We start from the raw sequence: 24,102 nt of genomic DNA on the forward strand, positions 1-24,102 counted from the left end.
TCACCACCCTCCCAGGCAGTGTGTTCCTGACCATCACCACCCTCCCAGGCAGTGTGTTCCTGACCATCACCACCCTCCCAGGCAGTGTGTTCCTGACCGTCACCACCCTCCCAGGCAGTGTGTTCCTGACCGTCACCACCCTCCCAGGCAGCGCGTTCCAGCCTCTCCCACCCTCCCAGGCAGTGTGTTCCTGACCATCACCACCCTCCCAGGCAGTGTGTTCCAGCCTCTCCCACCCTCCCAGGCAGTGTGTTCCTGACCCTCACCACCCTCCCAGGCAGTGTGTTCCTGACCGTCACCACCCTCCCAGGCAGTGTGTTCCTGCCTCTCCCACCCTCCCAGGCAGTGTGTTCCTGACCGTCACCACTCTCCCAGGCAGTGCGTTCCTGACCGTCACCACCCTCCCAGGCAGTGTGTTCCTGACCGTCACCACCCTCCCAGGCAGTGTGTTCCTGACCGTCACCACCCTCCCAGGCAGTGTGTTCCTGACCGTCACCACCCTCCCAGGCAGCACGTTCCTGACCGTCGCCCCCCTCCCAGGCAGTGTGTTCCTGACCGTCACCACCCTCCCAGGCAGTGTGTTCCTGACCGTCACCACCCTCCCAGGCAGTGTGTTCCTGCCTCTCCCACCCTCCCAGGCAGTGTGTTCCTGACCGTCACCACCCTCCCAGGCAGTGCGTTCCTGACCGTCACCACCCTCCCAGGCAGTGTGTTCCTGACCGTCGCCCCCCTCCCAGGCAGTGCGTTCCTGACCGTCGCCCCCCTCCCAGGCAGTGCGTTCCTGACCGTCACCACCTTCCCAGGCAGTGTGTTCCAGACCCTCTCCCACCCTCCCAGGCAGTGCGTTCCTGACCGTCGCCCCCCTCCCAGGCAGTGTGTTCCTGACCGTCACCTCCCTCCCAGGCAGCGCGTTGCAGCCTCTCCCACCCTCCCAGGCAGTGTGTTCCTGACCATCACCCCCCTCCCAGGCAGTGTGTTCCTGACCGTCACCACCCTCCCAGGCAGTGTGTTCCAGACCCTCACCACCCTCCCAGGCAGTGTGTTCCTGACCGTCACCACCCTCCCAGGCAGTGTGTTCCTGACCGTCACCACCCTCCCAGGCAGTGTGTTCCTGACCATCACCACCCTCCCAGGCGGTGTGTTCCAGACCGTCACCACCCTCCCAGGCAGTGTGTTCCTGACCATCACCACCCTCCCAGGCGGTGTGTTCCATACCGTCACCACCCTCCCAGGCAGTGTGTTCCTGACTGTCACCACCCTCCCAGGCAGTGTGTTCCTGACTGTCACCACCCTCCCAGGCAGTGTGTTCCAGACCGTCACCACCCTCCCAGGCAGTGTGTTCCTGACCGTCACCACCCTCCCAGGCAGTGTGTTCCTGACCGTCACCACCCTCCCATGCAGTGCGTTCCTGACCGTCGCCCCCCTCCCAGGCAGTGTGTTCCTGACCGTCACCTCCCTCCCAGGCAGCGCGTTGCAGCCTCTCCCACCCTCCCAGGCAGAGTGTTCCTGACCGTCACCCCCCTCCCAGGCAGTGTGTTCCTGACCGTCACCACCCTCCCAGGCAGTGTGTTCCAGACCGTCACCACCCTCCCAGGCAGTGTGTTCCAGACCGTCACCACCCTCCCAGGCAGTGTGTTCCTGACCGTCACCACCCTCCCAGGCAGTGTGTTCCAGCCTCTCCCACCCTCCCAGGCAGTGTGTTCCTGACCGTCACCCCCCTCCCAGGCAGTGTGTTCCTGACTGTCACCACCCGCCCAGGCAGTGCATTCCAGACCATCACCACCCTCCCAGGCAGTGTGTTCCTGACCGTCACCACCCTCCCAGGCAGTGTGTTCCAGACCGTCACCACCCTCCCAAGCAGCGCGTTCCTGACCGTCACCACCCTCCCAGGCAGTGTTTTCCTGACCGTCACCACCCTCCCAGGCAGTGTGTTCCTGACCGTCACCACCCTCCCAGGCAGTGTGTTCCTGACCGTCACCACCCTCCCAGGCAGTGTGTTCCTGACCGTCACCACCCTCCCAGGCAGTGTGTTCCTGACCGTCACCACCCTCCCAGGCAGTGTGTTCCTGACCGTCACCACCCTCCCAGGCCCCAGGCAGTGTGTTCCTGACCGTCACCACCCTCCCAGGCCCCAGGCAGTGTGTTCCTGACCGTCACCACCCTCCCAGGCAGTGTGTTCCTGACCGTCACCACCCTCCCAGGCAGTGTGTTCCTGACCGTCACCACCCTCCCAGGCAGTGTGTTCCTGACCGTCACCACCCTCCCAGGCAGTGTGTTCCTGACCGTCACCACCCTCCCAGGCAGTGTGTTCCTGACCGTCACCACCCTCCCAGGCAGTGTGTTCCTGACCGTCACCACCCTCCCAGGCAGTGTGTTCCTGACCGTCACCACCCTCCCAGGCAGTGTGTTCCAGCCTCTCCCACCCTCCCAGGCAGTGTGTTCCTGACCGTCACCACCCTCCCAGGCAGTGTTTTCCTGACCGTCACCACCCTCCCAGGCAGTGTGTTCCTGACCGTCACCACCCTCCCAGGCAGTGTGTTCCTGACCGTCACCACCCTCCCAGGCAGTGTGTTCCTGACCGTCACCACCCTCTGGGTAAAAAGGTTTTCCCTCAAATCACCCCTCACTTTGAGCTTGTGTCCCCTCGTAACTGACCCTTCAAATAAGGGGAACAGCTGCTCCCTAACCACTCTGTCCATGCCCCTCATAATCTCAATCAGGTCGCCCCTCAGTCTTCTCTGCTCCTGAGAAAGCAGCCCAATCCTCTCCAACCTCTCTTCATAACTTAAATTATTACTTAACTTCATTCAACTGCATCTTCTTTTTAATACCTCTCTCCCTGTATCAGTCTTGACATCTTTTGGTTGATCTTGCAATTGTCCCATATGCTTGCAAAGGTTTTCCAGTTGCTGGTTAGATAATCTGGTTCTAGTTATGCAAAAACTGCTAAATTTTAGTTCATGTGTTCACAAAATGAAGCAATGGCTGAGCTTGACATTTTATTTTCCTACTTCAAATGACATTGCATTAGAATGGGGTGCAATGAACAAAGATATTACAGCACATATCTGGATCTTGCAAGTTTAGACTATTTAACTGAAAATACATGTTCCAGGGAACTGTTTCCTGATCGAGAAATTCTCTTCATTGTCAGTCCTTCCCCGCCACCCACTGCACCTCCCGGAATTGTTTGAAAACATTCGGGTAGCTTCTGAATGACTTAATTTCCATTCTGATGCCACGTTTCATTTGTGAATTCAAATAATTTTGTAAACTAGAGAAATGTGCGGATGTGAAGACGTGACTTGGCCTAATCAGCCATTCATGGCTGTCGGTTGAATTTCAATTCGGGTCCGAGGGGGTTGGTCAGGTAACCTTTTGTGTCCAGCTGTGAATGGACAATCGTACCAACGGTGATTTACTTTTCAGGTACACCCCAAACAAGCTTTTATTTTGAAGAAAGCCGGAAGGTGTCTTTTCTATCCAGTAAAATTATTCAGCCTTAATTTAAAGTTACACTTTGGTTTGCTGCAGATTATTCCAAAGGATTTGGTGGCAAATATGGAGTGGAAAAGGATAAAGTGGACAAAAGTGCTGTTGGCTTTGAATACCAAGGGAAAACCGAAAAGCATGAATCACAAAAAGGTTGGTCCCCAAAGGTAGTGTTGATTTGGATAATGTGGTGACTGGCGTTTTGCAGCTTGAAGTGCGATTGCTCCTCGTGTATTGACTGTCTGCACAGAATGTAAGGAATCTGAAGAATGTTGGTAATGGTGTACGAATTTACAATGCTAGTTTTGAAAGTGGCTGCCTCTTCCAGTTAATCGTGGCATGCTTTAACGGGAGTTCTTTTGTCTGGTGTATTTTCTTTTGTGCTTATCCAGGTGAGTGATGTGGGTCTTGATCACTGAAAGGTTCTTCCCTATGGTCAGTATCGAATGAGGTCTAATGCAGTACACGAGAGAGTGCAGGATAATACCCTCCGTTTACATTGTGTTCGCACTCTGCTTTAAACCAACCGTTGTCACATTTCTCTTTCCCAACTTAATGATCTCCTGTAAGATCATTAACACTGATTATTTAATATAGTTTTGTTTGGCTAGAGTTTTAAAGGTTAAGGAACCAAGTTTAAAATTTGGAATTAAGGTAAAGCTCAGCCATGATTTAAGTGAATAATGGAATAAGCTCAAGGGACTGAATGGCTAATTCTATCTCTTAATATTTTCTGAATGATATTATTAATTGCTCATTAATATTTTGAATTATGGATCCAAATCCACTTAGAATTGAGTTGGAAGTGTCAACTCCATTAATGTAATGGTTCCTCCTAGGCTCCTGGTGCAGGGAGCTTTCATCCTATTTCATAGAAATCATGGAATCCCTACTGTGCAAAAGGAGGCCATTTAGCCCATCGACTCTGCACTGACCCTCCAAAAGAATATCCTAGCTAGGCCCACTTCCCCACTCTATCCCTGCAATCCCACCTGAGCTATGGACACTAAGGGGCAATTTAATATGACCAATCTACCTAACCTGCACATCTTTGGACTGCGGGATGAAACCGGAGCACCCGGCGGAAACCCTTTGCAGAAATGAGGGGGGGTGCAAACTCCACACAGTTACCCGAGGCTGAAATTGAACCCAGGTCCCTGGCGTTGAGGCAGCAGTGCTAACCACTTGTCTCCGATCAATTTGAAATCCCTGTTTCCCTTCCATTGTCACCTAGTCCTCCTCCCCTTGCAGTAGTTTTTATTATTAGCCTATGTTTTGGGATAGTCCCACTATTCACTTCCAAACAAATTGATGTTTGATTTACTTAGACTACGTCAAAGGTTTTGGTGGAAAGTTTGGTGTCCAGACAGATCGACAGGACAAGAATGCCTTGGGCTGGGATCACCAAGAGACGACACAGCTTCACGAATCTCAGAAAGGTAAGTGTTCAGTAACTTTTTGATATACTCGAGATAAGTGGCAAATCTGTAGGAATTATTGAGCGTTGTCGATGGTGATGGTTCCAGCCAGAGACTGGTAGTTTGCTGGGAACAGCACAAAATAGTTATGACTCAAGAAGCGCAGACTTGTGTGAGCGTGAGAAAGGGAGAGTCTTAGAATGTGGAACGAAGGGAAAGGAGTGAAAGAGTGTGTCTGCTCCCTCAAAACTGAAGTAAAGCTGGCAAGATGTAATGAATGGTGTGCCACAGGGATCAGTGCTGGGGCCTCGATGTTTTACAATTTACACAAATGATTGTGGATAGCACAATCGCTTCACAGCTCCAGGGTCCCAGATTCGATTCCGGCTTGGGTCACTGTCTGTGCGGAGTCTGCACATCCTCCCCGTGTCTGCGTGGGTTTCTTCTGGGTGCTCCGGTTTCCTCCCACAGTCCAAAGATGTGCAGGTTAGGTGGATTGGTGATGATAAATTGCCCTTAGTGACCAAAAAGTGTTGGGTGGGGTTCCTGGGTTATGGGGATAGGGTGGAGGTGTGGACCTTGGGTAGAGTGCTCTTTCCAGGAGCCGGTGCCTGGACTCGATGGGCCGAATGGCCTCCTTCTGCACTGTAATTTCTATGATTTCTATGGTTGGATGACAGTATGGGTGCTAAATTTACTGAATGGACAAAGGTAGGTAGGGAAGTAAGATGCAACAAGGAAAAAACGAGGCAGTAAAGGGATATACACAGGTTAAGTGAGTGGGCAAAGATCTGTCGTATGATGTGGGAAAATTGTCCCTTTTGGTAGGAAAGCTTAAAAAAAAAGAATATGAACTAAATGGCAGAGTTCTGAGATGCAAAGGGATCTGTGTGCTCTACTGCATGAATTGCAACGGTTAGTATGCAGTTACTATGAGTAAATAGGAAAGCTAATAAAAAGTTGTTCATTGTGAGGGGAAATGATTACAAAAGTTAGGGAGGTAATGTTTCAGTTATACTGGGCATTGGTGAGAACACGTCTGGAGCACTGGGTACAGTATTGGTCTCCATCCTTCCTTAAATTGGATGTATTTCAGTGAAAGTTTACCTGACTAATACCTGGGATTGGTGGGTTGTCTTATGAGGAAAGATTAGTCAGGCGATGCTTGCATCCTCTGGAGTTGAGAAGAACAAGGAGCAACTTGATTGAAGCGTATAAGATCCTGAGGGGTATCATAGATCATAGAATTTACAGTGCAGAAGGAGGCCATTCGGCCCATCGGGTCTGCACTGGCTCTTGGAAAGAGCACCCTACCCAAGGTTAACACCTCCACCCTATCCCCATAACCCAGTAACCCCACCCAACACTAAGGGCAATATTGGACACGAAGGGCAATTTATTATGGCCAATCCACCTAACCTGCATATCTTTGGACTGTGGGAGGAAACCGGAGCACCCGGAGGAAACCCACACACACACTGGGAGGATATGCAGACAGTGACCCAAGCCGGAATCGAACATGGGACCCTGGAGCTGTGAAGCGATTGTGCTATCCACAATGCTACCGTGCTGCCCATGGACTCCTTAAAAGATAGTAAGAAGTCGAACTGTGCTCCGAAAGCTAGTGATTCAAAACAAACCTGTTGGACTTTAACCTGGTGTTGGAAGGTTCCTTTTAAACGTCTTTCTGCTATTCACCTCAACTGCCCCGTGGGGGAAGATGTTTCACATTCTAACCACTCTTTTTGGATAAAGAAGCGATGGTCCTTCGCTAAACTGTCGCATCTCTCCCAAAAGTGAAGATAGGGACGTAATTCGGCTACCATCATGGGAGATGGTCGGTGATGGAAGCCCAGGTGATGATGATTTCAAAAGTTAATTGGGTGGCCAGGAAGGGGAATAAAGGTGCAGAGCTGGGGGGTGCAGTGGGGGTAACTGGATTTCCCCACATGCAGCATGGACTCAATGGACTTCCTGTGTGTAAGGATTCTGACTCCGGCTCTGTAAGATTTTTTTTTGAAGCGTAATTCTCCACCTGATATGTGAGCCGATGATGAGAATGTTCTGTGCAATATTTTGGCATTAGCTGCTATTGACAAACTCATTATAGTTCGAGTTGGTTGGAAGTTTTTCAACAGGAGAACAAGTTTAGTATTGTCCAATTGAAATTTTGTTTTTTGTTTGGTTAAAACGCCCACTGTTACAGTGGTCAGCAAGTTTAGCTTCTGTCAGTTGTCAGGATTTCCTGCGCTATGCTGATAAATTGGATTCCTCACACAAAACACACCAGTGACAATGCCTGCCCAATTGTTGATGCTGCAGATTGTGTGGACAATTGAAGATAAAGCAGCTGGTTTAGGTTGTCAATAGCTGGTGGCAGGAATGCAACCCACAGTGATTTGACAATAACGGCATTAGTCAGGGACAATTAAAAACACAGAACTCTGCTGTCCCCTCATCTTTTCAATGGTGTAACTGCATCAATTGCAGTCTCTTTGAGCAGTTCCAGAAGCATGCATGTGATTCTGCCTTTTCAATCACCCTGCAGAGACACGCGATGCTCCTTTCATTTCAAAAGAAGCCAACGCCACAGTTCTCACGCTTGTTTTTCATTGGGTGGGCTCGAACAAATTCCACCCCACTCCCTGGAAAATGATGGGGCACGATGTTGGGGAGGGTGAGGGGGGCAGTGCGACTTCTGTACGGAGATAAATGAACAAGGTGCGTTGTTAACTTCAGTTTGAAAGCACGTTGCATTTCCGCGAGGGTATACCTGCGCATCTTCCTGGAAAGGGAGATTTCATCAGACTATCAATGTCATTTTGACTGCTCACATGTCCTGTTCTCAAGATCTGCATTTAAAAAAAACACACACACAAACACTGTCTCGGTGACCTTTTTAGGAAAACGTTCTATTAAACACATTAGATTTGATAACTAGGCATATAGAATTGCACACTAATCATCCCATCGTACTTGTGCCAGCTCTCAGCTCTCAGATTTACACTGTCATGCTGCTCTGTTTCTTCCCTATGCCCTGTAGTCTTTCTATTTCAAACATTAACATCTCCCTTTTGAACTATTACGGACTCTGTTTCCACTTCTCTATCTGGCAGGATATGCCTTGCAGTAATAACTGGACGTAAAAATATATTGTAGCAATGTACTTCACCACAATTCATTTCTTTTGAGTTTATTTCACAAAAGCAAATTCTGTAAATATTATCTGATTTGTTCAAGAGATGTGGGCATCGTTGGTAGGGCCAGCGTCTACTGCCCATCTATTATTGCCCCTGAAACCACTGCAGTCCATGTATTGTAGGTGCACTCTCAGTTTTGCAAGGATGGGAGTTCCATGATTATGACCCGCTGACCATTATATTTCTAAATCGGAATTGACTTGGAGGGGGAGGGGGTGGATTTGCCGGGGAGGGGGGGGGGGGTGGATTTGCAGGTGGTGGTGTTCCCAATCCCTGCTCCTATTCTTCCAGAGGGTAGAAGTCATGGGTTTGAGAAGTGTTGTCAATGAAGTCTTGGCAAGTTGCTTCAGATCACCTTCGAGGTGATGTACACGGTGCACCAATGCTGGAGGAAGTGAATGCTAAAGTCGTGGATCAGGTACCTGGTAATGTGTCGGTACTTAAACATGAGCCATAATCTGGTTTATCTTTGCTTCACGAGGGAGTAAAGGAGTTGGAAAATGTAATGGAATTTCACTCCTCACCTCAGGTTCAGCTTGAATGATGAATTTTCCGCTTACAGATAGGTGTCGGCATTCTGAAGCAAATATCAGTAATGTGACTCCAATATCAGGTAGCTTTATTATTGCAGTTTAATTAAGTACAATTTAAATGATTTCAGATTAAAGAAAATTTTAGCACTCAAAGTTTACTTCTTCATGTTCTCTCTCTTATTGCATTAATTGTTCAATTTTCACATTATTCCCAAGAGAAAGTTAGGAACCGGAGTTAGGCCAATTAGTGAGATTATGGCTGATCCGTCATTTAACCTTTGCCTCATATCCCTCAGCACCTTTCAATTTCAGATTTAAAGTTAACAATTGATCTAACATCGATGACCAAATGAGGAAGTGAGTCCCAAACTTCTACCACCCTCTGTATGAAGCAACATTTCCCAATTTCACTGCTGAAATATCTGACTCTAACTTCTAGACTACAGACAGTCCTCAACTTCGTGGCATTCGATTTACGACGAACGGCATTCGCTTTTATGAATTGGCACCCCATTCCTACTTTACAACATCTGCTTTGGCTGTACTATGCCTTGCCAGCACGTTCATGAAAAATGAAATGAAAATCGCTTATTGTCACGAGTAGGCTTCAATGAAGTTACTGTGAAAAGCCCCTAGTCGCCACATTCCAGCGCCTGTCCGGGGGGGCTGGTACGGTGCATACACGCGCATTGATGTTCTGCGCTGCCCGTCTGTATGACTGGACAGGTTGAACCGTCTTTATTAGGTTGCAAATGAGTTGTGTTATTCTGTTGATTTTTCTGGGCACTTTTTACGGCATTTTATGCTTATATTTTATTTAATAAGCACCCAGACTCTCAGAAATTCAAGCTTAAACAGGCAACTGACAGTGATCGATGGCTTCATTTTATCTCCCACACTAACCGAGGAACTTGCGCTAAGGCATGCAGGCATCAACAGTCGCCTCAGCAATTTGACAGGGCAAGAGTTGAGAGTATTTAACACCACTGGGCGCCCCATGTACGATTTCTGGCATTAGTTCAGGAACCAATTCCCCATTTATATCATTGGATCCGATGGAAAATCCATTCCGACTTTATGGCATTTGACTTGCGATTCTTTCCTGGAAACGAACACTGTCTGTATATTTCTTCAGCAATAATCACAATAGAATTGTTTTGCCTTTGTTAACTAAGCAGCCGTAAGTCTATTTTGTGCATGTGTGCATGCGTGTGTGTGCCATCATTACTGCACTTGGATGGTTTGATATTTGATGACACAATACTATCCAAAATTGTCTCAGTTACAGAGAAAACAGCACTTTGTGGAGTCTTGACTTTGAATCTGGAACTGAAGAACTTGCACCATGCCTTTGACAGAACCTCCCAAACATGTGACCTGCATCGTCTAGGGGGATTGTGGGATGGACAATAGATGCTACCTATGCCAGTGACACCCATATCCGATGAATGAATCAATAAAAAAACACTAGTTAATGTTTTTTGTTATCGATAAATAAGCTTTGGGATAATGGGTCATGAATTGAGTTTGGGGTGCTTATTAGCCAGTGGAAAATAGATTGTCACTAACTTGTTCAATGGCTATTCTGTGACCGATATAAAGAACTTCTCCAAATCCCGTGCAGTTGCCATAAGCACAGGCTCCAAACAGTGATCTCCATCTGTTAAATCAGGATTTGTCAGTGCTTAGTCCTCAAAGTTAAATGGGTAGGAGACCAATTTTTTTTATTTTTGAGGCTTGGTTGTCATTGGCATTTGAAAAGGTTTCTGCAACGTTCTGTGCTGTGGGCTAAAGGAGCTTGTTTGTGTTGCTGATCACTAACAGTGGTGTTTGCCCTTTGCCATGGGCACTGGCTTAAAGCTAAGCCCAAAACAGCTTTGGTAGAACTAACTGGCATTTGCAGATTATGGTGTTTAACAAGAATCCAATTGTTCTTAACAAAAGAAAACTCACTAAATTGTGTAACATTTTGAACCAATCTGGTTGTTTTTACAGTTTTGTACAATATTGTACTGTTCGCTTTTTTTTTTGTGTTTTTTTTTGTTGTATAACATGTCCGACCTAATTTGGCTTGTTTTCTTTTTTTTTGTTGTCGTCGTCCTTGTCTTGGTTGCATGTGTATTCACAGACTATAAGAGAGGTTTCGGCGGGAAATATGGTGTTGAGACAGAAAACCAGGACAAATCTGCGGTGGGATTCGATTACAAGGAAAAACTGGCCAAGCACGAATCTCAACAAGGCAGAGTCTGATGCCAGGCTACACTCTGGCTTCTTAAAATGCATTAGATTTAAGCACAGACCCTTTCAGCGGCTTTTTCTTTTCTCCAGTATTTTGCAGTGGGTGTTAGAAGTGGATTTCTCCCCACATTCCTTCCCTTCCCTCCTGGAAGCACTGGCTCGCACGGAGGTGTCCCTGAGCGGCAGCGGAGCCTGCTGCCTGTTACCCCACACGGTCTCCCTGTCGATGTGCCAAACATACATTGGTGAGAAGCCCGTGAGAGCTGTGCAGTTATCACTTCCAGATAACGTTCCCCCAACAGCTCTGAAAGGACGTTGATGCAGCAGCAAGCAGCCCGCCATCTTCCATACCTTATTCTGACTTCCTCAGCGTAGGTACATGGCTTCTCCTACAGCAGCAAATATTCGATACAAGCTCCAGTCTGCAAGTGCTACCTTGCGGCTGCCTCCATTGTGATCCAGTAAAGCACACTGAAACATTAGTGCTTCGGATCTTTCTTCGATGAGCAGTCAATGTTTACTTAAACCCCAAATGTTTAAGATTGCCCCAATAGACTTGTTGCTCTCGTTTGAATCCCTCAGTTCAACGTTATACATCAGGAACATTTGAGTGAAACCGTCCTCGTGATCAGGTTCATCGAAATGTTAGCTGGAGTGCCCCAGGTAGCCAGGCTGCCAGTACGTAGTCTAATCAAGGTGGTTAATCTAAATATCCATATTTTAAGGAGCATTTGCCTCTCCGTGACCTGGGGAAACCGCTTCTAGCAGTGCTCTGGACTGAATGCCCTTTACAATTGAAGTGGTGGTATTGAGGTGATTATAGACAACACCATTGACCATTGTGGTAACATTGATCCACAGAAACCCAGTTTTATTTGGGGGAGCGTGTGGGTGTGGCGGGGAGAGGGGGGGGGGGGGGGGGGGGCTGGTGAAGAGAGTTCTGAATCTGGGATAGATCATTGTGGGCATGTATCATCCAGTTTATTTCCTGATCCCAGGGCAAATGGGGCATAAAAGTAATTTTTCAGCTAAATGCCTCAAAGGTCTGTGCTGCAAACTGGTGCATTTATTTGTTATTGTCCTGTGATCTATGGACTTTATTTCTGCTTGTACATTTACCTCAATCGAAGCTATCACCACCTTTCTTTCTGAAAGCCTGACATTAGCATGCCTGGAATAGTCAGGTCATTCATTCCGACATCTCATTTACTTTCTTGTTATAAACTCTGCTTATCCATTTCAAAAGGCGGACAAACAAAATGCCAAATGGATAACTTGCGTCAGTATAATTTTTCCCCTTCTCATGGCCAATCTACTTGAGCCTAATCCAACCTTGGCTGCCAATTAAAATGAGAAGCCTTTTGCATTCAATTTGGCTGCTTTCACTAAATGTCGCATGGTCATTCTGCTTGCCCTTGAATACCATTTACTCAGCTGAAACTTACTCTCTGAACCTTTTATTTCAGACTATTCAAAGGGATTTGGAGGAAAGTACGGTGTCCAAAAAGACCGGATGGATAAGGTGAGTTTTTAAAATCTTTTCATTCATGGGGTGTAGGTGTCTCTGGCTAGGGCAGTATTTGTTACCCATCCCTAATTGCCCTTGACAAGGTGGTGGTGCGTCGCTATCTTGAACCACTTCAGTCCGTGAGGTGTAGGTACACCCACAGTGCTGTTAGGGAGGGAGTTCCAGGATTTTTCCTCAGTGACAGTGAAGGAACGACAATATATTTCCAAGTCAGGGGTGGTGAGTGACTTGGGGGTGAACCTACAGGTGGTGGGGTTCCCAGGTATCTGCTGTACTTGACTTTCAACTGGGCAGGTCGAGTGTTTGGAAGGTGCTGTCAAAGGAGCCTTGCGTGAGTTCCTGCAATACAGTTTTAGATCGAGTATACCCCACAGTGTGTGGGCAATGGAGGGAGTGAATGTGCTGGGTGGGGTGCCAATCAAGCGAGCTGCATTGGCCGGGATAGCATCGAGCCTCTTGAGTGTTGTTGGAGCTGAACTCATCCTGGCAAGTGGAGAATATCCCATCACACCCCTGACTTGTGGCATTGTATATTGTGGAAATGCTTTGGGAAGTCGGGAGGTGAATTACTCGCTGAAGAATTTCCAGCCTCTGACCCGGTCTTGTAGCCACAATACTAAAGAAACTATTAAAAAAATATATATTATAAACCCACCCAGCTAATTTTGCATCAAATCTAGAAAAGCATGCAAACAATTACATGCAGGATGAGACCTTCTGGTTGAGCAGGCCTGTCCCAAACAAATTATGATAACTTGTGCATCATCATATAGACTGTCCGATCAAAAAGCCAGATAGCCTGGGAAAGGGAAGAAAACGGAATGGCCTCTTTCTGCCATTTGGCCGAACACCCCCTGTGCTGGCTCTCTGAAGGAACAATTTACCGAGTGTCAGGTCCTGGCCGCCTCCCTACAGCCCTGCACATTCTTCCTTTTTCACATAATCCATTTGCCTCTCGTGCCTCCACCACGCTTTCAGACAGCGTATTCTAGATCCCAATCACTCACTGTGTCCTTGTGTTTGCATTGCTTCTTTTACCAATTACATTAAATCTCGCCCTCTTGTTGTTTTTTAAAATAAATTTAGAGTACCCAATTATTTTTTCCAATTAAGGGGCAATTTAGCGTGGCCAATCCACCTGCACATCTTTGGGTTGTGGGGATGAAACCCACGCAGACACGGGGAGAATGTGCAAACTCCACACGGACAGTGACCCGGAGCCGGGATTCAAACCCGAGTCCTCAGTGCCGTAGGCAACAATGCTAACCACTGTGCCACCGTGCTGACCCTGTTCTTAATCCTTCCACCAATGGGAGCAGTTTCTCCCCATCTACTCTGTCCATGATTTTGAATCAATTATTTTTTTTAATTGAAATTTAGAGTACCCAATTAATTTTTTCCAATTAAGGGGCAATTTGTTGTGACCAATCCGCCTAGACTGCACATCTTTGGGTTGTGGAATGCCCACGCAGACACGGGGAGAATGTGCAAACTCCACACGGACAGTGACCCAGAGCCGGGATCAAACCTGGGACCTCGGTGCCGTGAGGCTGCAGTGCCACCGTGCTGCCTTGAATCAATTATAAGACTCATTTTATTATTAAAGCTCCCCTCCATCTTTGCCAAGGAACATGGTTCCAACCTCGCCAATCTGTCTACACAACTAAAGTTCCTCAATGTGGAACCATTTTTGTGAATCATTTCTACACTGTACCTACTGCTTCCATGTCATTCCTAGATGGTGATGCCAAGAATTGAATATAATCCTCTAGTGGAGGCCAAACCAGTGTTCTATACGAGTTTAACATAATCCACTTGCTTTTGTAATCTCGACTCTGTCCTGCCATAGATTTTCTGAACACTCAATTCTGTCGAGCCACCTTCAAAGATAGATGTGTATACGCCCAGGGCTCCCTCCCACCTGAATCCGCTTTAGGATTGTGTGAATTATTTTTAAAAACCGGCCCGTTTGGGGGCGGAAAACTCTGGGGAAATTCCTCACTATGGTCAAAACTATTGTGGAGATTACTCTGGTGCCATTTGTTTTGCTGTATCCATCTTTAATTAAAATCTAACTTTAATATGTTCATCACCCGCATCTGAATTTGTGGATGGATGGTGATTGTAGAATAAAAACAGATTGTAAACCTTAAGATTCAAGTGAAGATCTGTGGAGTTGAACCCTAATAGAACCATAGTAATTTAAAACTTTGGAGCAGGCTATTATTATCATAGAATTTACAGTGCAGAAGGAGGCCATTCGGCCCATCGAGTCTGCACCGGCTCCTGGAAAGAGCACCCTACCCAAGGTTAACACCTCCACCCTATCCCCATAACCCAGTAACCCCACCCAACACTAAGGGCAATTCTGGACACTAAGGGCAATTTATCATGGCCAATCCACCTAACCTGCACATCTTTGGACTGTGGGAGGAAACCGGAGCACCCGGAGGAAACCCACACAAACACGGGGACTCCGCACAGACAGTGACCCAAGCCAGAATCAAACCTGGGACCCTGGAGCTGTGAAGCGATTGTGCTATCCACAATGCTACCGTGCTGCCCAATGTGGCCCATCGTGCTGATGCTAGTATATCCTGGAGTTGTCATCTCTAGTCCTATTTTCCGTGCATTACCTGTTAACAGTTTGTCTTCTCGAGAACGTTTTAAATCTCTTTTTCAAGTATCGTGACCGACTTGGTTTCAATTGCAACTTGTGGTAACGTATTCCATATCACTTTGATATTGATGAGTTTAAACCTCAGTCATCGAGACCCCACCATTGGGACACAATCTCCCCTTTTTAATGCTTTCATGTTCTAATAACCAACTCCAGTGCGTTGAACTACAGCCTTTCAGATCCCTCCTCTCCGCTACCTTCATAGAGAATCTTATTTTCCAAATGGCTCTCACATTATTTCTATAACAGGCCACTCAAAACATGTCCAAATGCCATTTGTACCTAACCAAGTCCTATTGGAAATTGTACACGCATTTGCTTTGTTATATTTGTTTTTTATTTTATTTAGATAAAACCGCATTTGACCCGTATCCTCCCAATCCCAGGGCTGCCGCATTCTCTCCCTCAGTTTGATATTAAAATATAAAAGCCACTCCACGCCTCTATTTGCTTTCCACCTTTATGTTCTTTAAAACCTAACCCATTGGCCAAGCTTCTAGTCATTGCCCAAGTATCTCTCGGAGGCCATTTGGCTCATTGAGTATGCCGCACTCCGTGGGGGTCATGCCCCATTCCCCCGCTCTGCCTTGTGACCCTGCAACTTTACTCCCTTCCAGTGTCCATCCAATTGCCTTCTGAAATCTCTGATCATTGCTGCTTCCACTCCTCTCGTGACACCTCCTCCCCAAGTTCCAGGCTATTACCAATTGCCGCGCAAAAAGAGGTTCTTAGGGTGGCACGGTGATGCAGTGGGTAGCACTGCTGCCTCGCAGCATCGAGGACCTGGGTTTGATCCTCGCCCCGAGCCACTGACCGTGTGGAGTTTGCCCATTCTCCCTGTGTCTGCGTGGGTCTCACCCCCCACAACCCAAAAGGTGTGCAGGGTAGGTGGATTGGCCACGCTAAGTTTCCCCTTAATTGAAAAACACAATCATTGAATACTCTAAATCTACAAAAACAAAAGGTTCTCGCTCACATTTCCCCTTCGTTTCTTGCCCAATACTTTAAATCCGTCTCCTCTAGTCCTTAAGCCGTTATCTTCTCTTGTTGACCGTACCCAAGCCTGTAACTCAAATCCCCTTTCTTGGAAGCATTCAGGAAATAAAATCTCCTGATATTCCCCTGTGAAGTGAACTGGGGTGCTTTATGTTAAAGTTGTATTTAAAAGTTGTTATTTTCTCTGAATGCCCATGGCACAATCAGAAGTGATTAGCAAAGCAAAAAAAGGAAGCATTTCCGTTTTGTCCTTGAAAGTCCTCAATAGTAGATTTAATGTATGTCGATCTTCTCCTCCCATTTCTTTCATTTCACTTTTGCTATTCCCCCTGCTCCCTCACTGTCTGGACTTTAAACAGTGACCAGAATTCAGGAAAATAGTGACTGCAACACGCACTTTTATTGTCCAGTGAGAGCTCTTGGAAACTGCTTTAATGTATCTGGTTTTTTTTGGACGTGGGCTCATCCCCGTAGAGATGAAAATCCTGTTTCCTAGACTTCCAATACATGCTTTCATGTTCGTTCCTGATTTGGCTTCTCAGCCTTTGCCAAGAAGTTGTTCCGAGCGCTGTGGTGAATGCTGCCCTCTGTAACAAGGCAACAGTTTTCTGTTTGACATCCGAGCCTGCTAACATTTATACTAAATATGCATTAATTTTATGTCTGCTATAAGTTAACGAGTTAAGCTTTTTCCAACTGAGAGCCTCAAACAAGATGCCTTGCAACAGTATTAAAAAAACTAACTGCCTAGCTGACGCACAGCAGGGGAGAGAATGTCATGGAGAAGGCGGCAATAATAGACGGGTGTTGCAGAAAGCTGTTCCTAATGCCAAACTTTCTGATTACAGAGTGCAGCATCCTTTGATGATATTGATAGGTTGGCACCAGCTTATCAGAAAACCAAGCCGGTGGAAGCTGGTACGTATGACCTTCAAGGCTTAATTCAACCATTTTGTGTGGTCTGCTCGTGACGTTACCCTTGTCTATTAGTCCCCTCGAGTTACTAAATTTCCTTTATACTGACTGTGGTGAAGCTTGCCTCTCTCCAGCTTCTGTGGTACGTGACTGATTTTCAGTATAACGATTAATTTTATTTTTAAACATTTGGAACTTGCTGCGCTGTGCCAATTCCTTGCTGCGGATTGGCACTCTGGGAGAGAGGTTTCCACAACTTCATGACTTTTTTTTTGAGTCCAGCCTTTTCATTTTGCAGCCAGTGGGAGTGCAAGCAGCATCCGTTCCAAGTTTGAGAACATTGCCAAAGCAAAAGAGGAGGAGGATAGAAAGAAGACCGAAGAGGAGAGAGCTCGCCGTCGTGCCAGCGAGAAGCTAGAGCAGGAGGAAGCCAAGAGGAAATTGGAGGTGGGTGGAGAATCTTCAATGCTAAAGGCATGCCTTTCGAAGTTACAATCTAGCATAAACTTACAATTTAGGGTGTGCTATTGTCAGTCTTGTTGTTGATGCAGGAGTGGCACTTGATCAATGACTCTGATGTTCTAGCATTCTAATATCCAGGAGTTGTTGCCAACACTTCCTGTTTGTGAACTCACTGTTCAATGAGCTGTGTTTCTCTACTCTGGCGCATTTGCTCTTTATTGGACGACAGTGCCTTCCGCAGAGAGGCGGGTTTCTCTGCCAGTGCAGCTGGGAGTGGACTGTGTCCCAGGCTACAGTGAGTTTCAGGGAGGTGGTCGATGGGTGAAGCATCGTGGGGCCACGTTGGTGGCTTGGGTTTTGGTGCCTCACACTTGGTCTACTCTTGCCGCTTTTGGAGTGTCCACCTGCTTGTGAACCAAATTGTTTATCGACTGGTATTTAAAACAAAGACTTGTATTTACATCACACTTTTCACAGCCATAGAATGCTTCACTTTGCAATAAGTGAAGTATTTTTGAAGCAATGTCGGAAACATCGCAGCCAGTTTACACACAGCAAAACCCCACAAGTAGCAATGAGGCAGTGACCAGCTTACCTTCGATGGTGGCGATTGAGGGACAAATATTGATGATGGCGATCTCCCCTGTTCTTCAAATAGGACTAAGAAAATAAGTTCTCCCTGTGTCTGCGTGGGTTTCCTCCCACAATCCAAAAATATGCAGGTTAGGTGAGATTACAGGGATAGGCTGGGGGATTGTGCCTAGATTGGGGCAGCACGGTAGTACAGTGGTTAGCACCGTTGCTTCACAGCGCCAGGGTCCCAGGTTCAACTGCCGGCTTGGGTCTGTGCAGAGTCTGCACGTTCTCCCCGTGTCTGCATGGATTTCCTCCGGGTGCTCCGGTTTCCTCGCACAAGTCCCGAAAGACGTGCTGTTAGGTGAATTGGACATTCTGCATTCTCCCTCAGTGTACCTGAACAGGCGCCAGAGTGTGGCGACTAGGGGCTTTTCACAGTAACTTCATTGCAGTGTTAATGTGAGCCTACTTGTGACAATAAAGATTATTATTATTAAAGCATTGACCATTCCCGCTTTGTAATTGGTAACGGAGTACAACTAAAGTGACACAAAAACAGAAAATACTGGACAATGTCAGCAGATCTGACAGTGTCTGTGGAGACGGAACGGAGCGAACATTTCGAGTCTGAATGATTCTTTATCAAAGCTGGAGTGAACTGGAAATAGGATCAGATTGATACTGTAGTGGGCGGCGGGGGGGGATTGTGGAGCTGGACAGGGGCCAGCGATAGGTGTACCTGGACAAAGGTGTCATGGACAAAAGGGATATAAATGGTGGTGATAAAAGCAAATTACTGCGGAAGCTGGAATATGAAATGAAAGAGAAAATGCTGGAAAATCTCAGCAGGTCTGGCAGCATCTGTAGGGAGAGAAAAGAGCTAATGTTGCGAGTCCAGTGACTCTTTGGTATTGATAATGTCTCACAAGGATGCTGATAGTGGCACATTAACAGATCAGAATGTGTTAATGGCAGAACAGAAGAAAGCAGTTTGTCAAAGGACAACTAGGAACAGGGAACAGGTGGTTCTAGTGGGATGGGGTGGGGGGGGGGGGGGGGGGGAGACAATGGTGATGGAAAGATGGGAAAACTGATTGATGGATGAACCGAAAATAAAATGTGGTGAAGGTGGAGGAGAGAATTCAGTCTGAAGTTGTTGAACTCAATGATAAGTGCGGAAGCCTGTAACCTGCCCAATTTGAAGATGAGGTCCTGTTCCTCCACAGGTGAGATCCCAGAGGATTAGAGGATAGCCAATGCTGTCCCATTATTTAAGAAGGTTTGCAAGGATAATCCGGGTAATTATAGGCCAGTGAGCTTGTCGTCAGTGATGGTGAAATTGTTGGAAAAGATTCTCAGAGATAGGATCTATGCTGGTTTAGGGGCTGGTTTAGCTCAATGAGCTAAATCGCTGGCTTTTAAAGCAGACCAAACAGGCCAGCAGCACGGTTCGATTCCCGCACCGGCCTCCCCGGACAGGTGCCGGAATGTGGCGACTAGGGGCTTTACACAGTAACTTCATTGACGCCTACTTGTGACAATAAGTGATTTTCATTTTCATGCACATTTGGAAGTGAATGGTCTTATTAGTGATAGCCTGCATGGCTTTGTATGAGGGAGGTCATGTCTCAATAATTTGATTGAATTTTTTGAGGAGGTGACAAAAATGATTGATATGGGAAGTGCTGTGGATGTTGGCTACGTGGACTTTAGTAAAGCATTTTATAAGGTCCCTCATGGCAGGCTGGTACAAAAGATTAGATCACATGGGGTCAGGGGTGAACTAGCTGGATGGATCCAGAACTGGCTTGGCCATAGAAGACAGAGGGTAGAGGGTAGCAGTGGAAGGGTGTTTTTCCGAATGGAGGTCTGTACCTAGTGGTGTTCCGCAGGGATCAGTACTGGGACCTCTGCTCTTTGTAATATATATGTGACTTGGAAGAAAACGTAGCGGGTCTGATTAGCAAGTTTGAGAATGATACTAAGATTGCAGGAGTTGAGGATAGTGATGAAGATTGTCAGAGTATACAACAGGATATCGACAGGCTGCAAAATTGGGCAGAGAATTGGCAGATGGAATTTAACCCGGACAAATGCGAGTTGATGCATTTTGGTCGATCCAATTCAGGTGGGAGCTATAAAATAAATGGCAGAACTATCAGGAGCATAGAGACACAGAGAGATCTGGGCGTGCAGGTCCACAGATCCTTAAAAGTGGCAGCACAGGTGGAAATGGTGGTAAGGAAAGCATATGGCATGCTTGCCTTCATGGGGCGGGGTATCCAGTATAAAAGCTCGAAAATGATGTTACAGTTATATAGAATGTTGGTGAGGCTCCATTTGGAATACTGTGTCCAATTCTGGTCACCACACTACCAGAAGGATGTGGAGGCTTTGGAGAGAGTACAGAAAAGGTTTACCAGGAGGTTGCCTGGTATGGAGGGTTTTAGCTATGAGGTGAGATTGAATAAACTGGGATTGTTCTCCCGAGGGAGACAGAGGCTGAGGGGCGACCTGATAGAAGTTCATAAAATTATTAGGGGTATAGATAGGGTGAACAGTTGGAGGCTTTTTCCCAGGGTGGAAATGACAATTACAAGGGGGCACAAGTTCAAGGTGAGGGGGAAAGGTTCAGTGGAGATGTACGGGGAAAGTTCTTTTACACAGAGGGTGGTGATGGCCTGGAATGCACTGCCAAGTGAGGTGATTGAGGCAGATACGTTAGTGACCCTTAAGACTTATCTGGATAGGCACATGAACAGACGGGGTATAGAAGGGAACAGGTGCTTGGTCGAGATAGGACACATGACCGGTACAGGCTTGGAGGGCCGAAGGGCTGTTCCTGTGCTGTATTGTTCTTTGTTCTTTGCACTGGGCTTCACTGGAACATTGCACCAGGCCACAGATACGTGGACATAAGCGCAGGTTGGTGAGTTGAAATGGCAGCGACAGGAAGGTCCGGTCCTGTCTGCACCACTCCAGTCCATGTGATGTAGGTGCACCTACAGTGCTGTTAGGGAGTGGTGTTTGCAGGATTTTGATCCATGCCTTTGTACGTTGTAATTCCCAGCCTGGATGCGGTGTGTGACTTGGAAAGAAATCTGTTCCCAGGCGCCTTCTGGGTGGCAGAGGCCAAAGGGATTGGTAGTTTGTGGCCTGTTATGTTAGCTGGCACAGCACAGACCCCTAATGTGCCCAGTGTCACTGATCATGTGGAATATAGAACAACGTCTACTTTTATTCTTTTGTTCTTCTCCGCTTTCCTTCGAGACGCCTGCTTGTTCAGACGCATGGAAAGGATCCTGTGGCACTACTTCCAGCCAATATTCCTTAAACCATCATCCATAACCGATATTCTCTGCAGTATCAAAGGCTGATGAGGTTCAGGTTCCTAGGAATTAGAAAAAAATCGATATGTGGGAAAGAGCAAATTGTTTTACCACGAGTGGGGAAGTGAAGGGCGGGGGACATGATCTGAACCCTGAGTCAGGCTATCTCCAGGAGAAAAGTTTGCAAACATTTCACTACAAAGAGGACATGGGTGTAAAGGATGTGGAACCAAGTCGGGGGGGGGGGATGGAGTCGAGACCCAGACCCGCCAAGATCTCTCTGAAGATGTGGAAATGCTGGCGTTGGACTGGGGTGGGCACAGTAAGAAGTCTTACAGCACCAGGTTTGTTTCAAATCACTAGCTTTCGGAGCACTACTCCTTCCTCGGGTGAATGGCAGAAGAGGGTTGGGGGTCAGAATGGCCGCCTGCTGTTCACCACAAGTTCTTATTGACTGACCCCTCCTCCTGTTCGCTGTTCATTGCATATTGCTGTCTGTGGAGCACCTGGAGTGTGAAAGATGTTGCATAAATGTTCGTGCTTGAGCCACATAATAGTGATGTAATATCAAATGGATTAACGCTGCTTTTTTAACATTCCAATCGACATTTTCTCGATTCACATTTAGCTGTTTCACTGTAATACATTCAGTTAATTGAAAAAAAATTGGGCACATTGTAACTGTAGGCTGCTCTATAATCAATAGGTTATTACTTTTGAAAGTATATTGTCAAATGTGTGCAAAGTAAAGTCTCACAAATAATAAACCGATGAACAGTCTGATATCGGTAACTGGGATAATGGGGGGAAAACCCAGCAGCTCTGGCAGAATCTGGAGGAAGAGAGAAAATGAGAATTAATGTTTTGGGTTCGTTTGACTCTTCTTCAGAAGCAGAGGGAGAAATGTGTTGGATGTTAAACTGTAGCTGGGAAAGATTGAAGGGGAAAGGTCACAGACTAAAGTTGTTGAACTCAAGCGCTGTAACTTGGCTAATCGGAATATCACGGTAGCATGGTGGTTAGCATCAATGCTTCACAGCTCCAGGGTCCCAGGTTCGATTCCCGGCTGGGTCACTGTCTGTGTGGAGTCTGCACGTCCTCCCCCTGTGTGCGTGGGTTTCCTCCGGGTGCTCCGGTTTCCTCCCACAGTCCAAAGATGTGCGGGTTAGGTGGATTGGCCATGCTAAATTGCCCGTAGTGTAAGGTTAATGGGGGGATTGTTGGGTTACGGGTATGTGGGTTACGTGGGTTTAAGTGGGGTGATCATGGCTCGGCACAACATTGAGGGCCGAAGGGCCTGTTCTGTGCTGTACTGTTCTATGTTCTATATTGGTTGTGTTGCTAAGGGAGCCATGCACGGTCGGATACCTGCTGATTTCATCTTGCAGCAGTGTCACCTGAGCTTTTTACACCCTGAACAGAGTGACCGACTCTCACTTTCATGTCCTACTCAAACGGACAGCATCTCTGATGATGCAGCAATCCTGAAGCAGCTCTCTGATGTGTCACCCTCCGGTCTGTGTTGAAATGCATCGCGAATATGGAGCCTACAACCCGCTGACTGGGGGGTGTGTGTTGCCAAAGGGGCCAGGCTGCAAATTTAGTTTTGGAATATTTGCAGGTTGGTTGTGAAATGGAGGTTATCCAAATCCCTCCTGATGACTGAGGCCTAGATTGTAGCTTAACCCGAGTTGAAGATGTCATCAATATGTGAAGGAGGATTCCAGAACTAAATCTGAAAGACAAACGAATCACTCACTAGAACTTTGCCAACTTAAAAAGGGGAGAGAATGGGGACATATTGGGCTTGATATCCTGCATTTTTGTTTAATGCTGTTCGTAAGCCAAATAAGTTTATTTTGTGGCGAATTCCAGGCATCATGGGTTCTTAATTAATGCAAAATCTTTTTTATTTTGGGGAAGCAGGAACAAGACATGGCAAAGAAACAGGCTGCTGCATCCACGCCAGCTCACGAGCCTGCTGCGGTGCGAGAACCCACTCCAGTTCGTGAACCCACTCCAGTTCGTGAACCCACTCCAGTTCGTGAACCCACCCCAGTTCGTGAACCCACTCCAGTTCGTGAACCCGCTCCTGCTCCAGTTCACGAACCTGTTGCTGCCCCAGTTTGTGAACCTGCTCCAGCACCTGTTAACGAACAGAGATCTCCTAGCCCAGTTTATGAGGTAAGTTGTGTTTTGACGTTCAATAGTCGGGGGGGGGGGGGGGGGTTGTAACTTCTAAATTTAAACTAATTTCTGACTAGTCATTGCAATCAGTTGATTCAGGGTAATTCTGGGATTGCAGCAGTTTGAGATGGCATCTCACCGGCACCTTCTCCAGGGCAATTGGGGATGGGCAATAAATGCTGGCTTATCCAGCAACGCCTGCATTCCATGAATGAATTTTTAAAAACTCAATTCCTTTTTAAAAAAAAAACAAAATTGACTGACTGAGTACACCAGGGAGGTAACTAAAATCTCCTGACATTGAACCCCCTCGGGACAACCTCAACTCGGGGCCCAGACAACACCTTGAAACACCCAGATAACACCTAGTTATGAAACAATTCTAATGTTGATCGGTGTGACCTTGGGCCTATTGTCCCCGGGTGTGCCTCGATTCACGAATGATGTTCCCTCAGGACTGCGGCTTTCTGCCGGGGATCGCCTTGTGATTGAACAGGCTAACACTCGCGCTGCAGATCTTTGGGTACTTGGGACAGGAGGCCCCACGA

The 24,102-nt window shown here is 47.0% G+C and overlaps 1 protein-coding gene across 4 annotated transcripts in view; it reads left to right on the forward strand.

Annotated features, from left to right (window-relative positions):
* LOC119971992 (src substrate protein p85-like) overlaps nucleotides 1–24,102 on the forward strand; it is a 66,642-nt gene that overhangs the window by 34,968 nt on the left and 7,572 nt on the right. For 2 of the 4 annotated variants that reach the window (XM_038808417.1, XM_038808419.1), the window contains exons 5-11: nucleotides 3,535–3,645; nucleotides 4,821–4,931; nucleotides 10,772–10,882; nucleotides 12,348–12,403; nucleotides 16,934–17,003; nucleotides 17,299–17,447; nucleotides 23,291–23,551. In XM_038808417.1, the coding sequence (XP_038664345.1) occupies nucleotides 3,535–3,645; nucleotides 4,821–4,931; nucleotides 10,772–10,882; nucleotides 12,348–12,403; nucleotides 16,934–17,003; nucleotides 17,299–17,447; nucleotides 23,291–23,551 (869 nt within the window). The remainder of the gene's footprint in view (nucleotides 1–3,534; nucleotides 3,646–4,820; nucleotides 4,932–10,771; nucleotides 10,883–12,347; nucleotides 12,404–16,933; nucleotides 17,004–17,298; nucleotides 17,448–23,290; nucleotides 23,552–24,102) is intronic. The other 2 variants (XM_038808418.1, XM_038808420.1) reach the window with 2 other exon arrangements.

This window comes from Scyliorhinus canicula, chromosome 9, assembly GCF_902713615.1.
Source record: "Scyliorhinus canicula chromosome 9, sScyCan1.1, whole genome shotgun sequence".
NCBI lineage: Eukaryota > Metazoa > Chordata > Chondrichthyes > Carcharhiniformes > Scyliorhinidae > Scyliorhinus > Scyliorhinus canicula.